Source organism: Pelophylax lessonae, assembly GCF_965119305.1.
Source record: "Pelophylax lessonae genome assembly, chromosome: 3".
Lineage (NCBI taxonomy): Eukaryota > Metazoa > Chordata > Amphibia > Anura > Ranidae > Pelophylax > Pelophylax lessonae.
Genome location: NC_138770.1, coordinates 494,098,342 through 494,122,495, shown reverse-complemented (window position 1 = coordinate 494,122,495; position 24,154 = coordinate 494,098,342). Strand labels below are relative to the sequence as shown.

Genomic DNA, 24,154 nt, shown 5'->3' with positions numbered 1-24,154 from the left:
TACTTGTATATCAAGACATCGCTTGTATATCAAGTCAAAATTTATTTAAAAAATTAGCTTGTCTTGCAAAGCGCTCTCAAACCAATTTACTCTCAAACCAAGGTTTTACTGTATCTACATTGCTTGAGAATCATGTTAGCATTTTGTTAGTGTGTCACCTGAAGGGTGTGCATGTACTATTACATTGCCATTTTGAACTGTATTGTTCTTTTTTGTTGTTTTGATTAATGTCTTTTGGTTATGCTTCCTCCTAGCCAAAAGGAAAAACCAAAACATGACTGAATGGCTTGACAAAACTCCCCTGGAGTGGCAGTCTTATGTCAACAAAGAAGTGAAAGTCACGGCTGATGAAAAGAATGAATATCAAGGATGGGTGATAACCGTTGATCCAGTGTCTGCCAGGTAAACAGAGGCATCCTGATATCTGTACAATATAAAAAAAACTGCTTTTGGCTGAATATAAACCATAAATAAAGCTTTAGGCTGGGTTCAGACTGATGTGGTCTACTGCATCGCATGTCATTTGTACAGGAATCGCACCAGATACATTATGTGGCTCGATTCGTGCAGGACCTTTTTTTTTGTCCGCACTGGAATCGGATCGGATGTCCAGGCCCATGCAATCAGATTCCACAGTTCACACTGCCCGCTGAGAACCGATTGGGGGGTGTCAATAACTTTATATTAACACCCACAATGGTTCTCAGAGCACAGTGTGAATCGCCTGTGATTCTGATGCGGTGTGGGAACAGCACAGGAATTGCAGTGATTCCCACATCGCATCAGTGTGAACCCCGCCTTACACTCTGTAAGTATAAATATTCACCTACCTAAACCAGTGTGTAAAATGTTTGACATCTATAGGGGTTGATTTTACTAAAATACTAGAAAATGTTCAAGCGGTATTAAATCCCAAAACCAAAAATGTAATACATTGCAGCATAATATTCCTTGGATTCGGTGCTTGCATTCCTTTTCTATGTTCCCCCCCCCCCCCTCAGTTTTCACCTGGTGATCTGGCCAGTAAAACCTTTCCTTCATCTGTTGCTCTTAGGGTGTAGGCAGCCTAGTATTGGAGACACCTTTTAGACAGCAGCATTATTAAACTGAGAGGAGGGGAGTTTTAGATGTGCTAGCACATTTAGATACACTAACAAATTGAAGGTTTGGCACCCCCTGTCTGTGGTAAATGACTCTGCTTTGACTGTTACATCTGCATGACAGCTTGTTCCATTGAAAAACGCATACCTGTTCAGATCACCAGGTAAAAGTAAGGAAAGCGAGCCTAAAAAAAAGAAAACTAATACAGCCCCAACAGCTTAGGAATTTTTATGCTGAAATATTACAAATGTTTGATTTGGGGTTTAAAAGAGAGGTTTGGCCAATGCTTTTTTAATTTTTCTACTTTTCTGGGTCACAGTAGTGCACTTTTGCACGCTTGTGACCCAGAATCAGCTAATAGTGGACTGATGTCACAGAGCCACTCCAGGTTCTGGCACAATCCCTATAATAATGTCAGGATCCATCCAGATATCGGAGTGGCAGATCCTGAGCCAACAGCTCCCACACCCTCTCCAGCATGGCACTCCAGTGAATAGAGGAGGGTCAGAGCAGAGAGTAGGTGACTGACAGTATCTGCTCTAGGGAGATTGAGAACTGAGCAGTCAGTGTTCATATGATTGCTTAGTTTTTAGTCTTACAGCTGCTGGCGGACAGCTGCAGCCATAGAGGTGGGTATGTATCTTTTTGTGTTTTTGGGGAAAAAAAAAAAAAAAACTTTTCCATTAACACCACTTTAACTTGGGTTATTAAATAAAGTGAAGCTATGTTTATTTTGAATAACATGTCGCGTGCAAGGGAAACCAGAAGAATAAGAAAAATGATTGAATGTCATTAGATGACCACAGTGATAGCTAGATTTAATTATTTTTCTACTCCTTTACTCCATAGAGTTATGCACTTACTAAACAGTCAGTGTTTATAGATGAGAAAATACGTAGTTGCAATTCATTCTGTGTGCTGTGATTGGTTAGGATTTAACTTATACACTGCGTGAATATTGCAAGTGTGACTCAGATCAGTCACTTTCTTGATATTGGGCATTGACTTATACAGAGACACACTGATAATATCCGAAACTAACTGGGATCTGACTGTACAACAGAAGATTTTATTTTTTGATACTTCAAATGTAGGTCTCATTCACACTGGCACTGACAATGTGACAGTATGGTTTATAGGACATTTCTGAACGCATATACAGTGGGTATAGAAAATAATTGCCCCCCCCCCCCCCTTAAAATAATCCCATTTTGATCTTTGAACTTTGATAGCCGGAAATTAAGACACACTGTTTTTTGTTTTATCCAGCTGTTTTTACTAGTGCAACGTATAACCCCAACATGTCAGAAAAAAATTAACAATCAATCACTGAGTTGATTTTGTTGAGCCACCTTTTTGCTTTAATTACAGCCTTTAGTTTTATTGGGATATGTCTCTACTAACTTTGCACACCTAGACTTTGAAATATTTGCCCACTTTTCTTTGCAGAACTGCTCAAGTTCAGTTAAATTTGATGACCATTTGTGGACTGCAGTCTTCAAGTCATTCCACAGATTTTCAATGTGGTTTAAGTCTGGACTCCGACTAAGCCATGCAAGGACATTTGCCTTTTTCTCCTTCAACCACTATGTGGTCATTTTTGCTGTGTGCTTTGGGTCATTGTCATGTCCCATTGACAACTTCCTGGCAGAGGGCAGGGAATTTTTCTCAAGAATTTGGTTAGTATTTTGCCCCATCCATTTATTTTTTTCCTTCTATCCTGACAAGTACTGCAGTGCCTGCTGCAGAGAAATACCCCCCATAAAAGGGTATTACCACCTCTATGCTTTACTTTACTGTATTTGGATGGATTTCCACCAGACATATTGTTTTTGGTGTTCTGGTCAGATGAGACTAAAATGTTAATTATTTGGCCTCAACACCTTTTTTCCATGTGCCCTCAGAATTTTAAAAATATGTTTATCCAGTTCTGGACCGGAAGGATTTGCCCCCTTAATGACCAGAGCATTTTTTGGGATTCGGCACTGCATTATTTTAACGCAAAATTGCGCAGGCGTGTGACGCTGTACCCAAATAAAATTGATGTCCTCCTTTTTCCCCACAAGTAGAGCTTTCTGTTGGTGGCATTTGATCACCTGTGCGATTTTTTTTTTTTTTTTTTTTTTTTTTTTTTTTTTTTTTTTTTTTTTTGCGCTATAAACAAAGCAGACAATTCTGGAAAAAAAAACTATTTTTCACATTCTGCTATATTAACATTCCCCCAAAAAAAGAAAAATGGAATCAGATTCTTTTCATCCTTTTTAGGCCAATTTGTATTCTGCTACAGATTTTTGGTAAAAAAAAAAAAAAATCGCAATACGCGTATTTTGATTGGTTTGTGCAAAAGTTATCGCGTTTTACAAACTAGGGGAAAGATTTGTCATTTTATTGTTTGCTGGATTGCAGCAGACAGATCGGACCCCCTAACTGACATTTTTGACACTTTTGGGGGGACCAGTGACACTACTACAGTAATTAGTGATAAAATATGCACTGTTACTGTAATAATGACATTGGCAGGGGGTTAACGTAGTGGGTGACCAAAGGGTTAAATGTAAGCCTAGGAGAGTGGTTACTAACTGTAGGGGAGTTGGGCTTTTGAAATGATCATAGAGACCTGTGATCCTATCTAGAAGGATCACAGGCACTCTGTGATCATTTCAGAGAGAACGGTCAGCTGTGTTTACAACAGCTGCCTGTCCTTCTCTCTCAGCGGGGAACAATCGCGGCCGCCGGCACAGTGAATCGGCATCTCCGCTGCCAAGTGCTGGCGCACACTCGCCTCCTAGCACCAGGTGCGCGACCGACTTAGTACTATGTCGGTTCGCACGGGAGGGACTGCCTGCCACAGTAAAACTGCAGTGGGCGGTCCGGTACTGGTTAAGGTGGTCAGATGAGACTGAAATCGAATTATTTGGCCTCATCACCAAACAATATGTCTGGAAATGTCTTCATTTCAGGCTGAAAAGCAATGAAATGTGATTATTTTAAAGGGGGGGGGGGTCCTTTTCTATACCCACTGTAAATGCATCTAGCATCGGGTGGCTAAGTGGTTAGTACTTCTGCCTAATTGTCTGTTCCAATCTCAACCATGGCCCGGCCTGGAGTTTGTATTTTCTCCCTGTGCCTATGTGGGTTTCCTCCCACACTCCAAATGCATGCTGGTAGGTTAATTGCCTCCTGCCTAAATTGACCCCAGTATGTGTACTGTATGTATGAATGTGAGTTAGGGACCTTAGCTTGTAGGCTCCTTGAGGACAGGGACTGATATATGTATAATATAAATTGACAGCGCTAAAGAAGTACCTGTATACTATTGTGTGTGTGTTTTTTTTTTTTTTTTTTTTTTGTATTTCTCTACATCCAGGGGCAGATTAGATACCCTGTAAGCGTCTAAGCACATGTAAACACAAATGTATTTAAACGCAAGAGATCTTGAAAGCATAACATAATAATTAGCCAGATAATTTCTCCTGTTTTTAAATCTATCTCCACTGTTGTATTCAGGCACCTACTGGTACATAAATGGCTGAATAGGGAGAGATGCAGTTACTGTTTAGCCAATTAACTTTTTTTTTTTTTTTTTTTTTTTTGAGACAAGTGGCACTTGTAGGGACACCTGCTGCTAGAATTTCATCCTATTCAGCAGGAATTGATGGAAGGTTGAGCCATGTATGGCCACCCTTAGACTCCTTTTTAACCACCTAGCTGTTGTTGTTCAGTTCATAGTAGATGAGCATTATCTGCAGAGGGCAATGGAGATTGACCCATTGGTCATTTTTTTGACTGTGTACACTATTATTATTTCTATTTTGCAAAAACCATGTTTTTGCTACTAAACAAGAGTAATCAGAGGAAATCATTTTATTCTTTGCATTGTACTTGATAATAGTTGTAACTTTAGGTTTATTCCATTTCTTCCCGAACTACTTACTTCTATGAAATAACACCAGAAAGAATAAACTATGCTAAATGTTTCCTGTATGCAGTAGAACACTTGGGATCCTAACCTCCAACTTTACATATCCTGTTTTACATGTGTAAAAGATCATTGTATACCAACAATGCATTGCCACTCCACCCAAAGTATAGCAGTTAAATAGATCCAGCATTCTTCATTTACATGCCACACCTTTTATTTTTCATTTCACTTGAATGGAGTTTCCATGCGCCACTTTGTTTTGGTCTATCACAAAAAAATGGGATTTTGACTTGACGTAAAATCCATTTCTCTGATGTTCATTGACCCACAGCTCCTGATCTTCTTGACCATTGGATTATACTGCCCCTTACAGGAGTAAGACACTAGGCAGAAAAAAGCCTTGCTACGCCTTTGGGCAATCCCAGGGGTATACGCCATCTTTCTGCTATAGGTACTCGGTTTTGTTAGAAGCAGTGTCCGAAGAATTACAACTCCACAGAGGGGTGGGTGCCATGTCCGTCAATGACCATCAGAGAAATGGATTTTATGGTAAGTCAAAAATCCCATTTTCTCTTTCGTTCATTGACAGACGCCGCTCCTGATCTTCTTAACTATTGGGACGTCCCAAAGCAGTGTTTAAACATGAGGGGTGGGAACAGCGAAAAATAAATTCCCAAGGTTAAAGAGACCAGGTCCTCTAAACAGCAGCCTGCAAAACTTTGTGGCCAAAGAAAGCATACGCAGATGCCAACACATCCACTTTTATAGAACTTTGTAAAAGCGTGCACCAACGACCAGGTGGCTGCCTTGCAAACCTGCATCACTGACGCCTGATGACGGAAGGCCAAGGAGGCACTGAGCGCCTGAATAGAATGCACCTGGACAGGGAAAGGAGGAACCTGACCATTGATGGAATGGGCCTGAACCACTGTCTATCTGATCCATCTGGAAATGGTCGCAGAGGAAGCAGAAAACCGTTTCCGAGGCCCAGCCATAAGCACAAATAGTGAGTCTGATTTCTTAAGACTCCGTAGCTGTCGGGTACCCCCTAATCGCTTGGACCACATCCAAGGCATGCAAGGCAATTTCCTTCAGATGTTTTGGCCTGCGACACAGGGAAAGGCAACACAATGTTTTCATTCAAATGAAAATCAGAGACAACCTTTGGAAGGAACGGACGGACAGGGGCCAAGAACCACCTTATCTCTGTGAACCACCAAGTAAGGTGAACGACAGGATAACGCCGCCAATTCCGACACCCTGCACGCAGAGGTGATAGCAACCAAAAAGGCCACCTTCTGGGACAGCGTAAGCAGGGGAATCTCCTGAAGATTTTCAAAGGGAGGCCTCTGGAGGACTGAGAGCACCAAAAAGAGGTCCCAAGGCGGTAACGGAGAGCGCACTGGAGGAGCCAAGTGCCAAACTCCCTGAAGAAAAGTACGCACCAAGGAGTATGTGGCCAAGGGCCATTGAAAGAAGATCGCTAAGGCCGACACCAGGCCCTTGATAGTATTCCAGGCCAAACTCTGCTCAAGCCCCCCCAATTAAAGGAAGGTCAAGATCCGAGCCACCGAAAGAACAAGGGTGAATCCCAACAGACTCGCACCACGCAATGTTTGCCTTTCATGTACGATGGTAGATCTTCCTAGCTTTTAACAGCATTGGAATCACCGACGCAAACCAGCCTCTATCCATCAAAACCTGGTGTTCAACAGCCAAGCTATCAAAGTCCTTGCTTATCTCCAGGTACTGTCCTCAAAGACGATTTGGGAAAACCTTAGTTGGGTTTACCGGTAACGGTATTTCTAGTCTTTCAGGACAGCATTGATTACCCTCCCTTGATTGTATTTACTGTGGTGGTGTTGCCGTTTTTTGTTTATAATTTTCAGCATGGCTGGAGGTACTTGATAACTACTGAGGCCATGGTGAAAGGGTCCGAGCTTTAAAGTGGTGACTGCAGTGTTTCCTGGGAAATTGGGTGGAGCTATGCTCTCCCCAGGTGCTGTCCTGAAAGACTCGTAGAAATACCATTACCGGCAAGTCTAACTAATGCCCCGTACACACGTGCAGATTATCTGAAGACTTTTGTCTGCAGACTTACCTTTTCTATGTAGTGCAAGGGCCTGCCAAATTGCATACAAATTGAAAGTGTTTAGGTTTGATCTCATATTATATGGTTTTGGTAAGTCTGCAGACAAAAGTCTGCAGATAATCTGCACGTGTGTACGGGGCATAAGGTTTTTGGACTATAATTAAACACGTGTGGAGCACCTGTGTCACCACCATTATTTGGAATTGGGATTCCTCTGTCTTTATCATTCACAAATTTATGCCACATTTAAAAATTTGGCATTTTTGGATGAACATTATTTGAGGTTTTTTTTTTATGCTTCGGACAGAATTGGCATATTGTATACCCAACCTGCCACTGTATTAAATAATATAATTTTTGAATGCACATGTTTACAGCTGTGTGTGTGTGTGTATATGGATGAATTTTCTTTCATCGACGGACACATCGCTCCATAAGTCATAACTACCGGGTTATATTGCCTCCTCCAGGAGTAGGACTAGACAGAACAAAAAACACCTGGCTATGCCCATGGGCCGTCCTCAGCTTGGTATTTAACCCCCTCACTGCTCTAAGTAATCAGTTTTAATCTGTCTAGTCAGGACCTAGGCACCTGGCTGGGATCTCTGGTCCTAGCAATTTTTTTATTTTTTTTTTTTCTCTCCTTCCTTACATCTTTTTTGTTTTTTCTCTCGGGAGATCTACAATCAACTGCCGGGCCGAGCGACGGGCTGGATAATCTAGATCCAGTGGATTCCTAACTCCCCCCCCCCCCCCCCCTCCCACCGCGAGCATGTGCAGACCACGATGTAGCTTCAAGGACAGAGGCTGGCCCGCGAGTTAAACCTCTCGCAGGGTCGCATACGACCGTGGGCTTGGGTCTGAGTCGCAGCGGTCCCTTGGTCGACAGCTCCCCCTACTTCGGTGGTGAGGATTCAGATGTCTGAAGCGTTACCTGCACCATGGTGCGGGTAAGTAAAGTCCCCCCCCCCCCCTCCCACTTTTGTCATTTTATTTTTCTCTTACGTCCTCCGACAGTCGCCGCCTCCTCTAAGTCATCACTATTGGGTATTGTCCACCTATCCGTAGGAATAGCTAGGCATATAGACTGTCAAAAGGCATTAGCATATACACACCCACGGGGGCTGTCCCATCTGGTCAATACCCCCCCTGCATCACCACTCCCAACTCAGTTTTAGTTTGCCTAGCATCAGGAATAGTTCAGGCTACCTTGTGCTGGGGCTTCAGTCTCAGCCTTCCTAAATCTTTTCTTTGATTTTCTTTTTAAATGTCAGTTTTTTTCTCTCACTTTACTAGCTGTTTATTTTGTCAGCTTTAGTGTTAGTTTATTCTTCGGATGAAGATGGATCATGCGGTGCTGGGATTCGGACTGACCGCCCTGGTTCCCCAGGGCACAGAGGGTCAGATGGACCCCCAGCCCGCCATCGAGCGTTCAGCTATGGTTCGCCCTGGCATTAAGAACGACCCATCCCTGTTCGCTGCAGGGATGCAGCTGTGAGGTGGCTACCTCACAGGACTCGTCTGCGGTGCTGCAGCGTCATGTCCCTGGCTCACGGCACTCCCTGTCAGAGGACAGAGGTTTATCCGTGCATGGAGGCTCCCCACGCCATCAGGTACAGTAAGTACTTTTCTGTGTGGGGCCTCTGTCTGGGGTGGCAGTCTGTGTTGCCGTGTGTCCCCATGTCTGTGCCTGTGTGACTCCCTGTGCGATCCCTGCGGGGTTCGCTTTTGTGCATATCTGTATGTTTGCTGGGGGTCCCTGTCCCTGTGTCACCTTAGGTGCATGTTTGGGGGTACAGACTTGTGTGTTGTGCGGGGGTAAATTCGCGCGGTCCGCCATGTTTTTTGCTATGCACACGTATATGGCCCCTCTGGGGCGAGTATACAGGTCACTTTGGCGCCATCCGCCGCCATTTTATGGGCGGTAGAACGATTGGTTTGGCCACATGTCGGCGGCCATCTTGGTGAAGCCTCCTATGCATCCCTATGGGGCAGCCATTTTCCCTGGGGTCTGGCTTATAGCCAGCCCCCTCCAGCAGCATTTCCTTTTCCTCTCAGGCAGCAAGGACACAGGTAGCAACGATCTGCGGGCTCTGCAGTTTATCTCTCTGTCTTCTTCTGTATACTGCTTCTGGCTCAGTTTCTTTCTCCTTTTTGGGGGTCTTCATAGCTGTGACAGTAGCGGTGGGCTGCGCACTCCGCAGCGCTATTTAAGGGGACAGTACACTACTTTTTTGCACTGTAGTTTTTTTTTTTTTTTATTTTCTTGAGCCATGGATTCTCAGGAAAGCAAGTTTCCTCCAGCTTTAGTGGGGGGCCCCAGTTCTCCTGTGGCCCCGCTGCGACCTGATCTGGCTGCTGTAGTTGCGACTTTAGTGGCAAATATGGAAATGCTGATGTCTGAACGGGCTGCGAGAAAACGGCCCAGGCTGTCTCTCTCTTCTGATTCAGATGGGGATATGGCTGCTGCTGCGGTTGCTGCTGCTGCGAGCGTGCCCTTTTCAGGGTCCCGCTCATCCTTAGAGGGGGAGGCTGAGGTGGAGGGTGTTGATACATCCTCCCCGGGGTCACCTGAAGAACGGGCGACCATGGATGAGCTGATTATTTCGGTTAAGGATACCTTACATTTGGAGGATGAGCCCAATCCTCCGGGCGTTGTGTCCTCATTTGGGTCGCACAGGGCCCGCAAGTCTGTGCAGGTTTTTCCCTGCCCAGCTGACTTTCATTACACTGTTAATGAAATGTGGCGCACGTTAAAACGTCCATTCCTGGTACCTAGTTGGTTCAAATTGCTTTATCCTTTTGCGCCGGCTACGGAATCGCGATGGTGTGTGCCTCCACAGGTAGATCACACTGTGGCCGTGCTGAACAAGGCTACCTTGGTTCCTACTGAGGATACCCCGGTTTTCCGGGATCCCACGGATCGGCGGTTGGAGTCTCTAGCCCGCCATTCCTATACGGTGGCGGGTTCGTTGCTCAAACCCGTTTTCGCGTCCGTTATGTTGGCTCAGGCGGTGGCTGACTGGATTAAGGTGCTTAGAAGCAACCTAGTGTCTGATGACGTGCCGCCTGCCCGACTGGAAATGGTGGACCAGATCCACCAAGGGGTCATGTATTTGTGTGATGCTGCCCTGAATGAGGCTCCCTTGGTGGCTCGCCTCTCGAGTGTCGCGGTACTTAACCGGCGACTGATATGGCTGAAGAGCTGGTCGGCCGACCCAGTCCTCGCGGAAACCGGTTGCTGATTTTCCCTATGCTGGCTCTCGCCTTTTTGGCGAGGCGTTGGATACCCTGGTGAAAGGCGTCACGGGGGGCAAGAGCACTATGCTACCCCAGAACCCGAAGAACAAGTCTTTTCAAGGCAAGCGGGGTTCTGCGCCTAGATCCACTCAGGGGTCCTTTCGTGCCTTTCGGAACCAATCCAAGGGCAAGCCCTTCAAGTTACAGGGCAACCAGAAGAAACCCTGGGCGGGTAAGCAGAAGACCGGCAATGCCGGCTCGGCGGGACACTCCGCCTCTGCCTGAAGGGGCGCCCTCACCCGTTTCTGGGGTGGGGGGACGTTTGCGCGGTTTCCTCCAGCCTTGGCTGCTCCGGATCTCGGACAGGTGGGTCCAGGAAATCGTTCGATCGGGTTACAAGATCGAATTCCTTTCCAGGCCGGCAGACAGATTCTTTCCCTCCAATCTTCATCTGCTTCCGGGGCGTTTGCAGGACTTGCATCAAGCGGTGCAGGACCTTCTTGCTCAGGGGGTGATTGTCCCGGTGCCTCATCGGGACAGATTTCGGGGGTTTTATTCGAATCTGTTCACTGTGCCCAGAAAGGAGGGCAAAGTGCGTCCTATTCTGGACCTGAAAGCGCTGAACCGCTTTGTGCGGGTTCGGAAGCTCCGTATGGAGTCTCTCCGTTCGGTGGTGGTTTCCTTGAGTCCAGGGGATTTCCTGGCCTCGATAGATCTGAAGGATGCGTACCTGCACATCCCCATTTTCGCGGGTCATCAGCGGTACCTTCGGTTTGCCTTCGCAGACGATCACTACCAGTTTGTGGCATTACCTTTCGGTCTCGCTTCGGCACCAAGGGTGTTCACCAAAGTGCTGGCGCCGGTTCTGGGCTTACTGAGGGCTCAGGGCATTGCGGTCTTGGCTTACCTGGACGATCTGCTTCTGAGATCGCGTGCCAGCCAGGACCTAGTGCGCGATCTGTCCATCGCGGTACAGACGCTTCAGGAGTTCGGATGGACTATCAACGTTCAGAAATCGACGTTGTCTCCATCGCTGCGTCTTCCCTATCTGGGAATGATTCTGGACTCCGCTCAGGCGAAGGTGTTCTTGCCGGAAGACAAGCTCCGGACTTTGCGGGACGAACTCAGGTCCCTCAGGGACAATCCGTCCTCATCACTCAGGACCTGTATGCGGGGCCTGGGGTTGATGGTATCGGCCTTCGAGGCGATTCCCTTTGCTCAGTTCCACACGCGGACTCTCCAGACGGAGATCCTGGCCAGGTGGGACAGACTACCTCAGTCCTTGGATCTGGAGGTCTCCCTGAGTCGCCAGACCAGATTGGCTCTTTGGTGGATCCAGTCCCCGTCGGTGACGGAAGGCAAGTCCTTCCGTCCGTTTGGTGTGGACAGTGGTTACCACGGATGCCAGCCTGTCGGGCTGGGGTGGAGTCCTGGGCAACCTGTCTGCCCAGGGCACTTGGGCGGAGGAGGAGTCCTCCCTCCCGATAAATGTGCTGGAGCTACGAGCGATAAAACTCTGTCTCTTCCAGTGGTCGGATCGTCTCCAGGGCCTGCCTGTTCGCGTACAGACGGACAATGCTACCGCGGTGGCTTACATCAACCACCAGGGGGGCACCAGGAGTGCTCGTGCGGCCCGGGAGGTAACCGACATTCTGTCTTGGGCCGAGACTCCTGTCCCGGCGATCTCGGCAGTTCACATTCCGGGTGTGGAAAATTGGCAGGCCGACTATCTGACCCGCCAGACCCTGGACCAGGGGGAATGGTCCCTTCACCTGGAGATCTTTCAGATGCTGTGTGCGAAATGGGGATCCCCAGATGTGGATCTGTTCGCATCCCGGATAAACCGAAAGGTGGAAAGAACGCGCGATCCGTTGGCGGACGCTTCGGATGCGTTAGTGGCCCCTTGGCATCAGTATCGTCTGATGTACGCCTTTCCTCCGATTCAGTTGCTATCCCGGTTCCTTCGCAGATTGGCCTCGGAACCGCACATGGTGATTCTGGTGGCACCGGACTGGCCGCACCGGTCCTGGTACGCTGACGACGTTCACCTGGCAGTGGCACCTTCGTGACGCCTGCCTCTGCGGGAAGATCTCCTGACTCAGGGTCCGATCTTCCATCCTGCTTTACAGTCGCTGGCTTTAACGGCCTGGCTGTTGAGACCCAGGTCTTGAAAGACAAGGGTCTATCCTCTGAAGTTATCCCTACCCTGATCAAGGCTAGGAAATCTTCCTCTGGTAAGATCTATTACCGTACCTGGAAAGCCTATTTCACCTGGTGTGAGTCCAGGGGGTTTTCCCCTCGTTCTTACTCGGTGTCGAGAATCTTGGCTTTCCTCCAGTCTGGAGTGGATCAGCGCCTGGCGCTGGCCACAATAAAGGGCCAGGTGTCAGCACTGGCGGTCCTTTTCCAACGCTCTGTGGCGTCTCATTCCTTGGTGCGCACCTTCATTCAAGGTGTGCGACATTTGGCTCCTCCCAGGAAGGAGCCTTTACCTCCATGGGACTTGAACTTGGTCCTGTCCGCATTGCAGCGTGCTCCCTTTGAAAACATCAGGGAGATATCGTTGCCTCTGCTGTCGAAAAAGGTTGCTTTTCTAGTGGCGATCACTTCGGCTCGCAGAGTGTCGGAGCTGGCGGCGTTGTCTTGCCGCTCCCCTTACTTGGTAATTCACAAGGATAAGGTGGTTTTGCGACCACCCCCATCCTTTCTTCCCAAGGTGATCTCTGAATTTCACCTTAATGAGGACATTGTCCCGCCTTCGCTTTGTACGAAGCCTAAGCATCCAAAGGAGATTGCTTTGCATTCCTTGGATGTTGTCAGAGCGATCAGGGTTTACCTGAAGTCGAAGGAATCCTTTCGGAGGACGGATTCTTTGTCCTTCCTGAGGGACCTCGGAAGGGCTTGGCTGCATCAGCAGCGACTATTGCCAAGTGGATCAGACAGACCATTGGGCAGGCCTATGCCTTGAAGGAACGGGTTCCGCCCTTCCCTGTTAAGGCGCACTCTACCAGGTCTTTGAGTACTTCCTGGGCCTGTTGGCATCGGGCCTCGGTGGCCCAGGTGTGCAAGGCGGCGACTTGGTGGTCGGTGCACACTTTTTCCAAGTAGACGTTCTGGCATCAGCTGATGCTTCTTTTGGCCGCAAAGTTCTCAGTGCGGCTGTGCCATGATGGACCCTTGAATTTTTCTCTGGGTCCCTGGCTGTTGGCATTTGCTTTCCTGGGCTGTTGCTCCTGTTGAGCATTGTTTTTTTCGGTTGCCCAGTTGGTTCTTACGGTGCATGTAAGATTCCTTTCTCTGATGTGGGTACTGCGTTGCCTTTTCTACGGTTGCGTCTCCAACCCCTGATGTCTATACTGCTTTGGGACATCCCAATAGTGATGACTTAGAGGAGGCGGCGACTGTCGGAGGACGTAAGAGAAAACGGAATTTTTGTAAAATCTTACCTGTAAAATTCCTTTCTCTGAGTCCACCGACAGTCGCCGCCCCGCCCCTCTTTTGGGGTTCTTAGTACCTACTGCTATGCTACCAAACTGAGTTGGGAGTGGTGATGCAGGGGGGGGTATTGACCAGATTTTTTTTTGGGGTGGATGCGGGTAACCTCCAGGGATGGTCGGACCTGCCTGTAGGTTCCCTCCTCCCGTCTTTAAAAATCCCTCAGTGAGCTGGGCTTCCCCCCCCCCCCCACTCCCTTTCCCCCTTGTCTGGACCTGGAGTCTGGTGGGGCACAGGGGATGCAGTGGAGACCCCTGCTATCCCCACTCTGTAAGGGTCCTGAGATAGTGTGTCCTTCCCTGGTAGTCCGGAGGGGTCCTACTGTAGGAGAATCCTAGGTGCATGCCCCACCGTTTGCAGTATGGTTATAGTGCAGGGGGGTCCCAGGGCAGAGACAGGTGCAGAGTGCGCAGCGGAGTCTCCCCGAATGTGTCTACCTTCAGGAGGGGGCCCCTTGCAGAAGGTGCAGCGTTGCAGAGGGCACAGGGAAGAGCTGTCTGGCTGGTCTCCAGTTGGCTGCCATGTTTGTGTAAGCTGATGTAATTGGGGCCATTTTCCCTTAGTCCAGGAGACAACTGAAGTTTCGTGGGTATGCCGAAGCGCCTCCTCAGTTTCCTCTTCCTGTGCCTGGAACGTATGAACAGGGATGGTATACATGGTGATGCTGGGTCCAAATTATCTGAGCTTCTCCGATTGGTATGGTGAGTCATTGGGGGTCCCTGTTATCTATCTCTCTTTGCTGATAGGTACCCTGAGCCTTGGGGGGGGGGGGGGATCCTTTAGTGGTGCCAAAAGATTGTTTTTGGACTGCAAGGTCTTCCTTTCCTTATGGAGCCTCAGGGTCACATCTCCCCCACTGACCCCCCCCCCCCTCATGGAGGTGGCAGGTCCCTTGGAACCCCAGCTTCCTATGGTTGCACTGAGGTTGGTCCTGCAACCCTTAGTGTCTCGGGTGGAAGTGGCGTGTGGTCAAAGGCCCAGGAGGAGGCGCCCCCTGCTCAGTCTGTCTCATCTGATTCTTAGCCTAATGTCGCAGTGGACGCGGCCCATCCAGGGGGGCTTAATATCACACCCCCAGATCCATAGTGAAGATGATTCCTCCATGGTCGCAGCAGCGCATTAAAAAGCAGGGGTAGACACTTATCACTGCAGTGTGTGAGACTTTAAAAATGGAGGCTGTGGCTGTGTCGTTTGGTACGCATAAGTCCTCTTGCACTCCAAAGGTTTTTATGTGCCTTATTTTGACAGGTTTTCCCATAAGGAATGGGAACAACCAAATTTACTGTTTGTGGTCCCCAAATGTTTTGCTGTACATTACCCTTTTGAGGAGTCCCTTTTTAAAAAAAGTGGACTAGTTCACCAGTGGTGGATCCTCCTGTTTCCAGGTTGGAACAAAGTTACCATGATCCCAGTAGCGGAATCCCTGTCCTTTAAGGACCCAGCTGACAGGAAAATGGAGGCTGTGGCACGCAAAATGTTTACTATGGCTGATTCAACATTGGGACCAGTCTTTGTTTCAGAAACAAACTGAATGGGCCAAGCTTTTGCGTCAGGGCCTTGGGGGTGCCAGTTGGTCCATGGGCTACAGTTTTTGTGATGCAGCTTTGGATACAGCTCCTGTGCTGTCCAAACTTTCTGTTTCAGCGGTGGTGATTAGGCACGTGCTGTGAGTTAAGAATTGGTCCGCAGACCAAGCCTCTAAGAAAGCTCTCATTGATTTGGCCTTTTCAAGGCGATCACCTGTTTGGGGCTACCCTGGGTGACCTCATTACGGGTACCAGGAGGGGGGGGGAGGGAGTTAAGAGTACCTTCTTGCTATAGTCTAGAAAAGGGAAGGAGCCTTGTCGCAGACGGGGGCCCTCCTCAGCACATAGAAAATTATTTTGTGCTTCTGGGTCGAAGAATAAGGGAAATGGATCCATTCAAATCTTCCCCAGGAGGTTCCAAGCATCCTTGGTCTGGTAAGCCTAGAGCTAGCGTCTCTGGACCCGCAGACAAGACTCCTTCAGCATGAAGGTCTGCCGTCACCCATTATTGGGGTGGAGGGGACATCGTCGCTGGTTTCAGGCCTCATGGACCTCCTTCATGAGCGTCAAGGGGATCCACTAAATTATTCTTTTGGGGGTACGCAGCAAGTGGGACATAGCTTGTCCTTTGCAGGTTTTAAGTCCGGAGTCTCCTTGTGTCGATTTTATTCCTGCAAAGATTCAGGCGATGTCCGAACTACCCAAGGTCCCCCCTACCCCTGTCCAGGGAATTGATTTACCTAGGTCTGATTCTAATTCTGACCAGGGTGGTCCTTCCTCTGGACAAAGGTCAGGAACCACAGGCCGTGATTCACTGGCTGCTGTCAGATCTGTTTTCTCTCCCATTTTGCATACAGGTTCTGAGTCTGGTGGTATTCACCTTCAAGATAGTTTTGTTTGCACAGTCCTACATGGAGCTCCTTTAGCAGGTTCAGCTCCACAGGAGAATACCAAGGTTCTTTCCGAGATTAGAGGCTGCAGGCGTCCAAGGGCCACGGTAATGCCAGTATCATCCTTGGCTCAGGCTTCTTCTGCAATTCCTGCAAGGAATCAATGGTGAGGATCTTCCAATCATTCTAGTGGCTGTTAACGTCCCTTGGGGGCGTCCTCTCAGAGAAGACCAGTTGTCCCAAGGGCTGATCTACCATCCTGCTTTACAGTTGCTAGTTTCAATGGCTTAGCTAGTGAAAGCCAGGTACTGAGGGATAGAGGTCGGTCTGAATCAATGATCCCTACTATGGTGAAGGCGAGGCAGTAGTCTTCCAGAAAGGTATACCATCGTACGTGGAAAGCGTACATTTCTTGGTGTGAGCACTCATCCTCGATCTTTTTCTGTGGCTTGGATCCTAACCTTTCTTCAACAGGGCGTTGATCAGAAGTTGACCTTGAGTACCATCAAGGGCCAGGTGTCTTCCCTGGCAATCTTCTTTCTAGCAACGCATGCTTAAATTTGTACCTTCATTCAGGGGGCTCGACATGTGGCTCCACCTGTACGGTCTCTTTTGCCGCCATGGGATTTAAATGTAGTACTTTTTATTCTCCAGAAACCTCCATTTGAGAATATTCGGAAGATTCCCTTGCCTACGTTATCCCAGAAAGTGACATTTTTGGTGGCTATTCCCTTGGCCCACAAGGTATCGGAATTGGCGGCATTATCCTGTCGCAGTCCCTATTTGGTGGTTCATAGGGATAAAGTGGTTCTTCGTCCCTGTCCATCATTTCTGCCCAAAGTTGTCTCTGACTTCCATTTGAATGAGGACATTGTGTTGCCTTGCTTGTGTCCTAAGCTGGCTCAAATTCCTTATTTGCTTTGCATACCTTGGATGTGGTTTGTGGGATTTGGGTGCATCTGGCAGCTACTGAGTCCTTTCGGGGGTTTGACTCCTAAGAAAAGGGCTGTCCGCTTCTTCGGCTGCCATCTCCAGATGGATCAGACAGACGGTGACTCAGGCCTATTCCATTAAAGGTCAGATTCCACCTTTCCCTGTCATGGTACGTTCTACTTGGTCGCTGAGTGCTTCTTGGGTCTTCCGGCATCAGTATCGCAAGTTTGCAAGGTGGCCACTTGGTTGTCGGTGCATGCCTTCACAAAATTTTATAAGGTACTTTGTCAGCTGCGGATACTTAATTAAGCCGTAAAGTTTTGCAGGCTGCTGTTTAGAGCGACTTCCCTCTTGAGGGGTGTTTTTTTTTTTTTTTTTTTCTTTAAACCTTTATTTTTCAGACGGGGCTCCTGTATCCTGGTATAGGGCTCTTATGTTTAGCCTTAGGTTATTTTCCCCACCCGCTGATTTTCCTTTTTGACACTTTTGGACATCCCAGTAGTTATGATTTATGTAGCGATGTGTCCGTCAATGAGCGAAAGAGAAAATTGATTTTTGTACTTACCGTAAAAGCCATTTCTCTGAGTTCATTGACAGACCCAGCACCCACCCCTCTGGAGTTCTGATACTTCTAATACTGCTTGCTACTAAACTGATTACCGAGAGCAGAGAGGGGGGTTATATACCAAGCTGAGGGACGGCCAATGGGCATAGTCAGGTGTTTTTTGTTCTGCCGAGTCCTACTCCTGGAAGAGGCAATATAACCCAGTAGTTATGATTTTTGGAGCACTGTCTGTCGAATTCAGAGAAATGGATTTTACAGGAAGTACAAAAATCCAATTTTTGCACTTTTATAGCACTTTATTTTCATCAGTTTATGAGCACTACATGATTTTGATTTATTTGAATATGTTTGTTTGAGTATATACACAGCGCAACACAATTTTACTTATTTTTATGAATGGGTAGCTAATGGATTATGTGACGCCTACTCCTGTTCCTAATCATTGCAGCAAATAACCATTGTTATGCAATTGGACATGTGGAATGCAACAGGTGTGCATTCATATTATTGTTGGAGTCCATGTGCCTTCCAGTGTCTCATCTGAATGCAACAAAGAGGATCGTTAAATAGCCTAATGCCCCGTACACACGTGCAGATTATCTGAAGACTTTTGTCTGCAGACTTACCAAAACCATATAATATGAGGTCAAACCTAAACACTTTCAATTTGTATGCAATCCGGCAGGCCCTTGCACTACATAGAAAAGGTAAATCTGAAGACAAAAGTCTTGAGATAATCTGCAGGTGTGTACGGGGCATTAGGCTCCATGTAAACGGGATGTTAGAAAAAATGTGCTGCAAAGCCAGTTCTGACGCCGGTAAAAAGCAGCTGTCAAACGTGCTTTCAGAAGCTTTTTCCATTGGCGTTATTGCACGTTTGGCCACGTTGCTTTTAGCAGCGTTTTTTCTGCCTAAATTCAAAATCAATGGTTCCCTATGGGATGATCCGACTTGCGGCGCGACTTGCGCTGTGAGAATCTTAAGAGGGAACTCCACGCCAAAAATGGGGGGAAAAAAACGGCGTGGGGGTCCCCCCCCCCAGGTTCCAAACCAGGCCCTTCGTGTCCGGCATGGAATCTGAGGGTAGCCCCACGCCGAAAAAACGGCGTGGGGTCCCCCCCCCAAAATCCATACCAGACCCTTATCCGAGCATACAGCCCAGTAGGGCAGGAAAGGGGAGGGGACAAGCGAGCGGCCCCACCCCCCCCTGAACCATACCAGGCCATATGCCCTCAACATGGGGGGGGGTGTTGGTGCTTTGGGGCAGGGGGAGCTCTGCACCCCCCACCTCAAAGCACCTTGCCCCCATGTTGATGAGGACAAGGGCCTCTTCCCCCACAACCCTGGCCAGTGGTTGTGGGGGTCTGCGGGCAGGGGGCTCATCGGAATCTGGAAACCCCCTTTAACAAGGGGGGGCCCCCCAGATCCCAGACCCCCTCCCTATGTGAATGGGTATGGGATACACTGTACCCCTACCCATTCATCCCATAAAAGGCAGTGTGTGTAAATAACGACAGGAGATGTTTTGGAAAGTTTTTAGTAAAAATCTTCATCTGGTCTTCTCCGCTCCGGTCTTCTCCTCTCTTCTGGTCTTCTCCTCTCTTCTGGTCTTCTCCTCTCTTCTGGTCTTCTCCTCTCTTCTGGTCTTCTCCTCTCTTCTGGTCTTCTCCTCTCTTCTGGTCTTCTCCTCTCTTCTGGTCTTCTCCTCTCTTCTGGTCTTCTCCTCTCTTCTGGTCTTCTCCTCTCTTCTGGTCTTCTCCTCTCTTCTGGTCTTCTCCTCTCTTCTGGTCTTCTCCTCTCTTCTGGTCTTCTCCTCTCTTCTGGTCTTCTTCTGCTATTTTGCTGTCCGCTCTTCTGCTCTTTTGCCTCCTCTGGTCGTCTTCTTCTTCCTCCGGTCCTCCTCTGACGATGTCTCCGGTGATTATGCCGGTCTCGGCAGCTTGTTATATAGCCATTGTGGGCGTGGCCTCCCGGCGACGTCACCGGGAGGCCCCACCCCCTTATGTTACAGATTACACCATCTGTGACATAAGGGGGCGGGGCCTCCCGGTGACGTCGCTGGGAGGCCACGCCCACAATGGCTATATAACAAGCTGCAGAGACCGAAGACCGGCATAATCACCGGAGACATCGGAGGAGGAGGACCGGAGGAAGAAGAAGACCAGAGGAGGCAAAAGAGCAGAAGATTGGACAGCTGAAGAGCGGACAGCAAAAGCGCAGAAGACCAGAAGAGAGGAGAAGACCGGATGAAGATTTTTAATAAACTTTCCAAAACGTCTCCTGTTGTTTACACACACTGCCTTTTATGGGGTGAATGGGTAGGGGTACAGTGTACCCCATACCCATTCACATAGGGAGGGGTCCGGGATCCAGATTCCGATGAGCCCCCTGCCTGCAGACCCCCACAACCACCGGCCAGGGTTGTGGGGAAGAGGCCCTTGTCCTCATCAACATGGGGGCAAGGTGCTTTGAGGTGGGGGGTGCAGAGCTCCCCCTGCCCCAATGCACCAACACCCCCCCCCCCCCCATGTTGAGGGCATGTGGCCTGGTATGGTCCAAGGGGGGTGGGGCCGCTCGCTCGTCCCCTCCCCCTTCCTGCCCTACCGGGCTGCATGCTCGGATAAGGGTCTTGTTATGGATTTTGGGGGGGATCCCACGCCATTTTTTTCGGCGTGGGGCTACCCTCAGATTCCATGCCGGACCCAAGGGCCTGGTTTGGAACCTGGGGGGACCCCCACGTCGTTTTTTTGCCGTGGAGTTCCCCCTTAAGATTCTCACATCGCAAGTCGTGCTGCAAGTCGGATCATCCTGATCCGACTTGCGGTGCGACTTCCATTTAAATCAATAGGCTCCCATAGGGAACCATTGATTTTGAATAGAGGCAGAAAAAACGTATAACGTGGCTGAACGTATGTTCTTCGCGTTCGGTCACGTTTGGTCATGTTCAGCCGCGTTTCTGCGTTTGAAACGCTGGGAAACACACGTTCGAACGCAAATAATTGTGTTCCAAAAAACGTCCCTGAACTCAACTGCCTGCAAATGACTGTAAACGACCCTGTGTACATGGACAGATAAGATAAAATGTAGATGGGTTGGCTTCTAAAAAAAAAACGCCCAACTGCTCCTAAACGGCCATTTACAACGTCCCGTGTACATGGAGCCTTAGGATGTTCTAAGGCAGTGTGCGTCAGATGCCTATTGACCTGGGGGCAGTGGAGTTGAGATTGTTCGTTTACCAGGTATTGTTTTAAATGGATTTAGGTGAGAGTTGAGGCTAGATCATAAGCTATAATCAATTCAGTATGATGGGCCAGCTGAACTGTGGGGAAAGTTATAATCCCCCTCCCCCCCAACCAATGGCTGCAAGCGCTGATCAGTTTGTTCTGGGGGGGGACACACCGTCCACCTGTCAGAACACAAAGGCACAATAGGGGAGATCCCTGCACTAACATTGCTTGTGTTAGTATGGTGACCTGTCAGTTTTTTTTTTTTTTGTCGTCCACTGGGGGAATAAATAAAAACCTTTTGCGTGTACCTGGCCTAAATCTCCCACAGTGTGTTTTTGTGCATCCTTGTACATAATTGCAGTGCTCAGATCCACTTTACACCAGGTGTGCTCTAACCTTTTTACCATGAACCATATATTCTATTAGGTCATGAAATGCCTTTTTTCCCTTTTGTGGGGTCCTCTGATCTCCAATTCCAGCAGTACCTCTTATCCTCTCCAGTCCTCAGAGCAAAAACACCACAGTGCTTTTACCATTTTAAAACTTTTTATTAACCACTTTACCACCGGAGGATTTTGCTGTCTTGCGTCCAGGCCACTTTTTGCGATTCGGCACTGTGTGAATTTAACTGGCAATTGCGCGGTCATGCAACGCCGTACCCAAACGAAATTTACATCCTTTTTTTCCCACAAACAGAGCTTTCTTTTGGTGGTATTTGATCACCTGTGCGATTTTCATTTTTTGCGATATTAATTAAAAGCTACAATTTTGAAAAAATAACTATTTTTCTACTTTGACAGTTAAAAAATATCCAATATATTAAATTTTTGTCATATTTAGGCCAAAATGTATTTAGCTACATGTCTTTGACAAAAGAATTCTCAATGAGCGTATTTTTAACCGCTTTATGACCGGAAGGTTTTACCCCATTCCTGACCAGGCCATATTTTGCGATTCGGCACTGCGTTATTTAACTGACAATTGCGCGGTCGTTCAATGCTGTAACCAAATTAAATTTATGTCCCTTTTCCCCAAAAATATAGAGCTTTCTTTTGGTGGTATTTGATCACCTGTTTTTTCTTTTTTGCGCTATAAACAAAAAAAGAGCGACAATTTTGAAAAAATAACGATATTTTTCACATTTTTGTATATGAAATTCCCCCCCAAAAAAATGTAAACATTTTTTATCATTTTAGGCCAATTTGTTTTCTGCTACATATGTTTGGTAAAAAAAAAATCGCAATAAGCGTATTTTGATTGGTTTGCGCAAAGGTTATTGCGTTTACTAACTAAGGGAAAGATTTCTATCATTTTTGGTGTGTTTTTTTTTTTTTTGAGGGACTGCGACATTTCAGCGGACAGATCGAACCCTTGACTGACATTTTTGACTGATATTTTTGACACTTGGGGGTACCAGTGACATTACTACAGTAATCAGTGCTATACATATGCACTGTTACTGTAAAAATGACACTGGCAGGGAAGGGGTTAATTTTTATTCGAGAGGGAGGGGTTAATGCATGCCTGGTGCTTACTAACGTGTGTGGGGGGAGGTGACTGAGTGACACAGGGACAGATCGCAGGTTCAGGTATGCTGAACCCTGGAATCTGACCCTGCCTGTCACTTAGGAGATCCGCCCGCTTTGTTTACACAAGCGGGCGGATTTCCACACTCGATCCCCAACGATCGGGGAAGAGCAGCTCCTCCCCTGGCCCGACTCCCGCTGTAAGTGAATACAGCGGGAGCGCGCCGCCGAGAGAGGGGAATGTCTGGTGACGTAGGTCTACGTAGCCAGATGATAACGAGCCACTTAGCCGCAGTACAGTCAACGTGACTGGTCGGCAAGTGGTTAAAACCAATTTCCAGTCGAAATTTACTCCCATTATATGGTGCACCTAATCCCAGTGCATCCAAGCAATAAAGCATAGTAATACAGTACAAAGTGGTTCATCAATGGCCGTTTTATCCCAGTTACTTCCTGATTCATATATACGTGATGACATCACCCAAGCTCCCCACATGGTCCCAACACAGAGCATCATGCTGGGGAAATAAACTGATTATGGGCAGGATGGGATTAAATAATTCAAGGCCATCTACACTTCACTTATAAACCCCATTGATTGACACACCTTGCATTCGGTTTCTCTTCAAATGAACTGAGGTTACTGAGAGGTTCATTTATTCCTGCCACTTGCAAACAACTTTGGATCATTTTCATCAAATACATTAAGAAGGTAACTGGGTCTTTATCTGCTTGTAAAACAGATCAAGTTTTAGGTAATTCCCATGTAGAAATTTTTCAAAAAAAAAAATTGAGTACATATGTCTTTAAGCTTTAGCGTGGCTGTCTTGTACATTAACTGCTTTCTTTTACACTTTTTATTTTATTTTTTTTTCCAGTGTTGTCCTGGCAAGTTTTGAAGAAGCCCAGAAAACACTTGTTCGGGTGGTAATGGGGCATGCCATACAAAAAGTAGAGACAATCAATGAAGCAGATGACATCATTAAAAATAGACTTTCACATGTTTTCAACCTTCATGAAACCAGTTTACACTCCAGTGAGGATCTGGAGACAAGAAAACAGAGCTTGAAAAGTTGGCTGGAGCAAAACAATATTCCTGTTACTGTACAAGGGGACTCCCTGAGGACATTGCGTGTGGCTGGAGTATTAAGTATTGACCCTCCCTATGGACCAGATAACTGTAGTAGCACTAATGAAATTATATTGTCTCGCATACAAGGACTATTGCAAGGCTATCTGACAAGCCAGTGAGGGACTATTTACATACTTTTCTGTTCATTGAAATAAAAAGATAAAAAAGAGGAAACCTAGTGATCCATATGTGTTCGATTTTATTTTTATTTAGGACCATTACCACAAATTAAGATCTGATCAATTTATAACCGAGCAATAGAGTAACCACTGGTAGAGTGGCAATAGCTCAATCGCAAGAAATGCTTTGGATTTTCAGCATCACTTGTGATAACTGTGCCATTCCAACCTTGCAGGCAGTGATGAGTGCTTTTAATCATGGCTAGATCTTTTTCACTTAAAGAAACATTGTCCGTATGTGAAGGTTAAATCTCTTTTCCTCCAGATGTAAAAAGTGCCACCTTGTCCTCTGTAATTACCTGAAAGTGAATAACTCCCAAGTTCAC

The 24,154-nt window shown here is 47.4% G+C and overlaps 1 protein-coding gene across 1 annotated transcript; it reads left to right on the top strand.

Moving 5' to 3' along the window:
• The first annotated feature begins 258 nt into the window (after positions 1–258).
• Positions 259–23,802, top strand: GEMIN6 (gem nuclear organelle associated protein 6). Its single transcript, XM_082251991.1, has 2 exons — positions 259–402; positions 23,396–23,802. Exons 1-2 carry the CDS (start codon positions 275–277, stop codon positions 23,766–23,768), a joined length of 501 nt encoding a protein of 166 aa, XP_082108117.1. The 5' UTR covers positions 259–274; the 3' UTR covers positions 23,769–23,802.
• Positions 23,803–24,154: the final 352 nt, after the last annotated feature.

Excerpts from the sequence above, each read along its gene's own strand:
- GEMIN6 (XM_082251991.1), top strand. The coding sequence starts at position 275 with ATGACTGAATGGCTTGACAAAACTCCCCTGGAGTGGCAGTCTTATGTC. Across the intron at positions 403-23,395 it reads GTTGATCCAGTGTCTGCCAG|TGTTGTCCTGGCAAGTTTTG; the intron begins GTAAACAGAGGC and ends TTTTTTTTCCAG.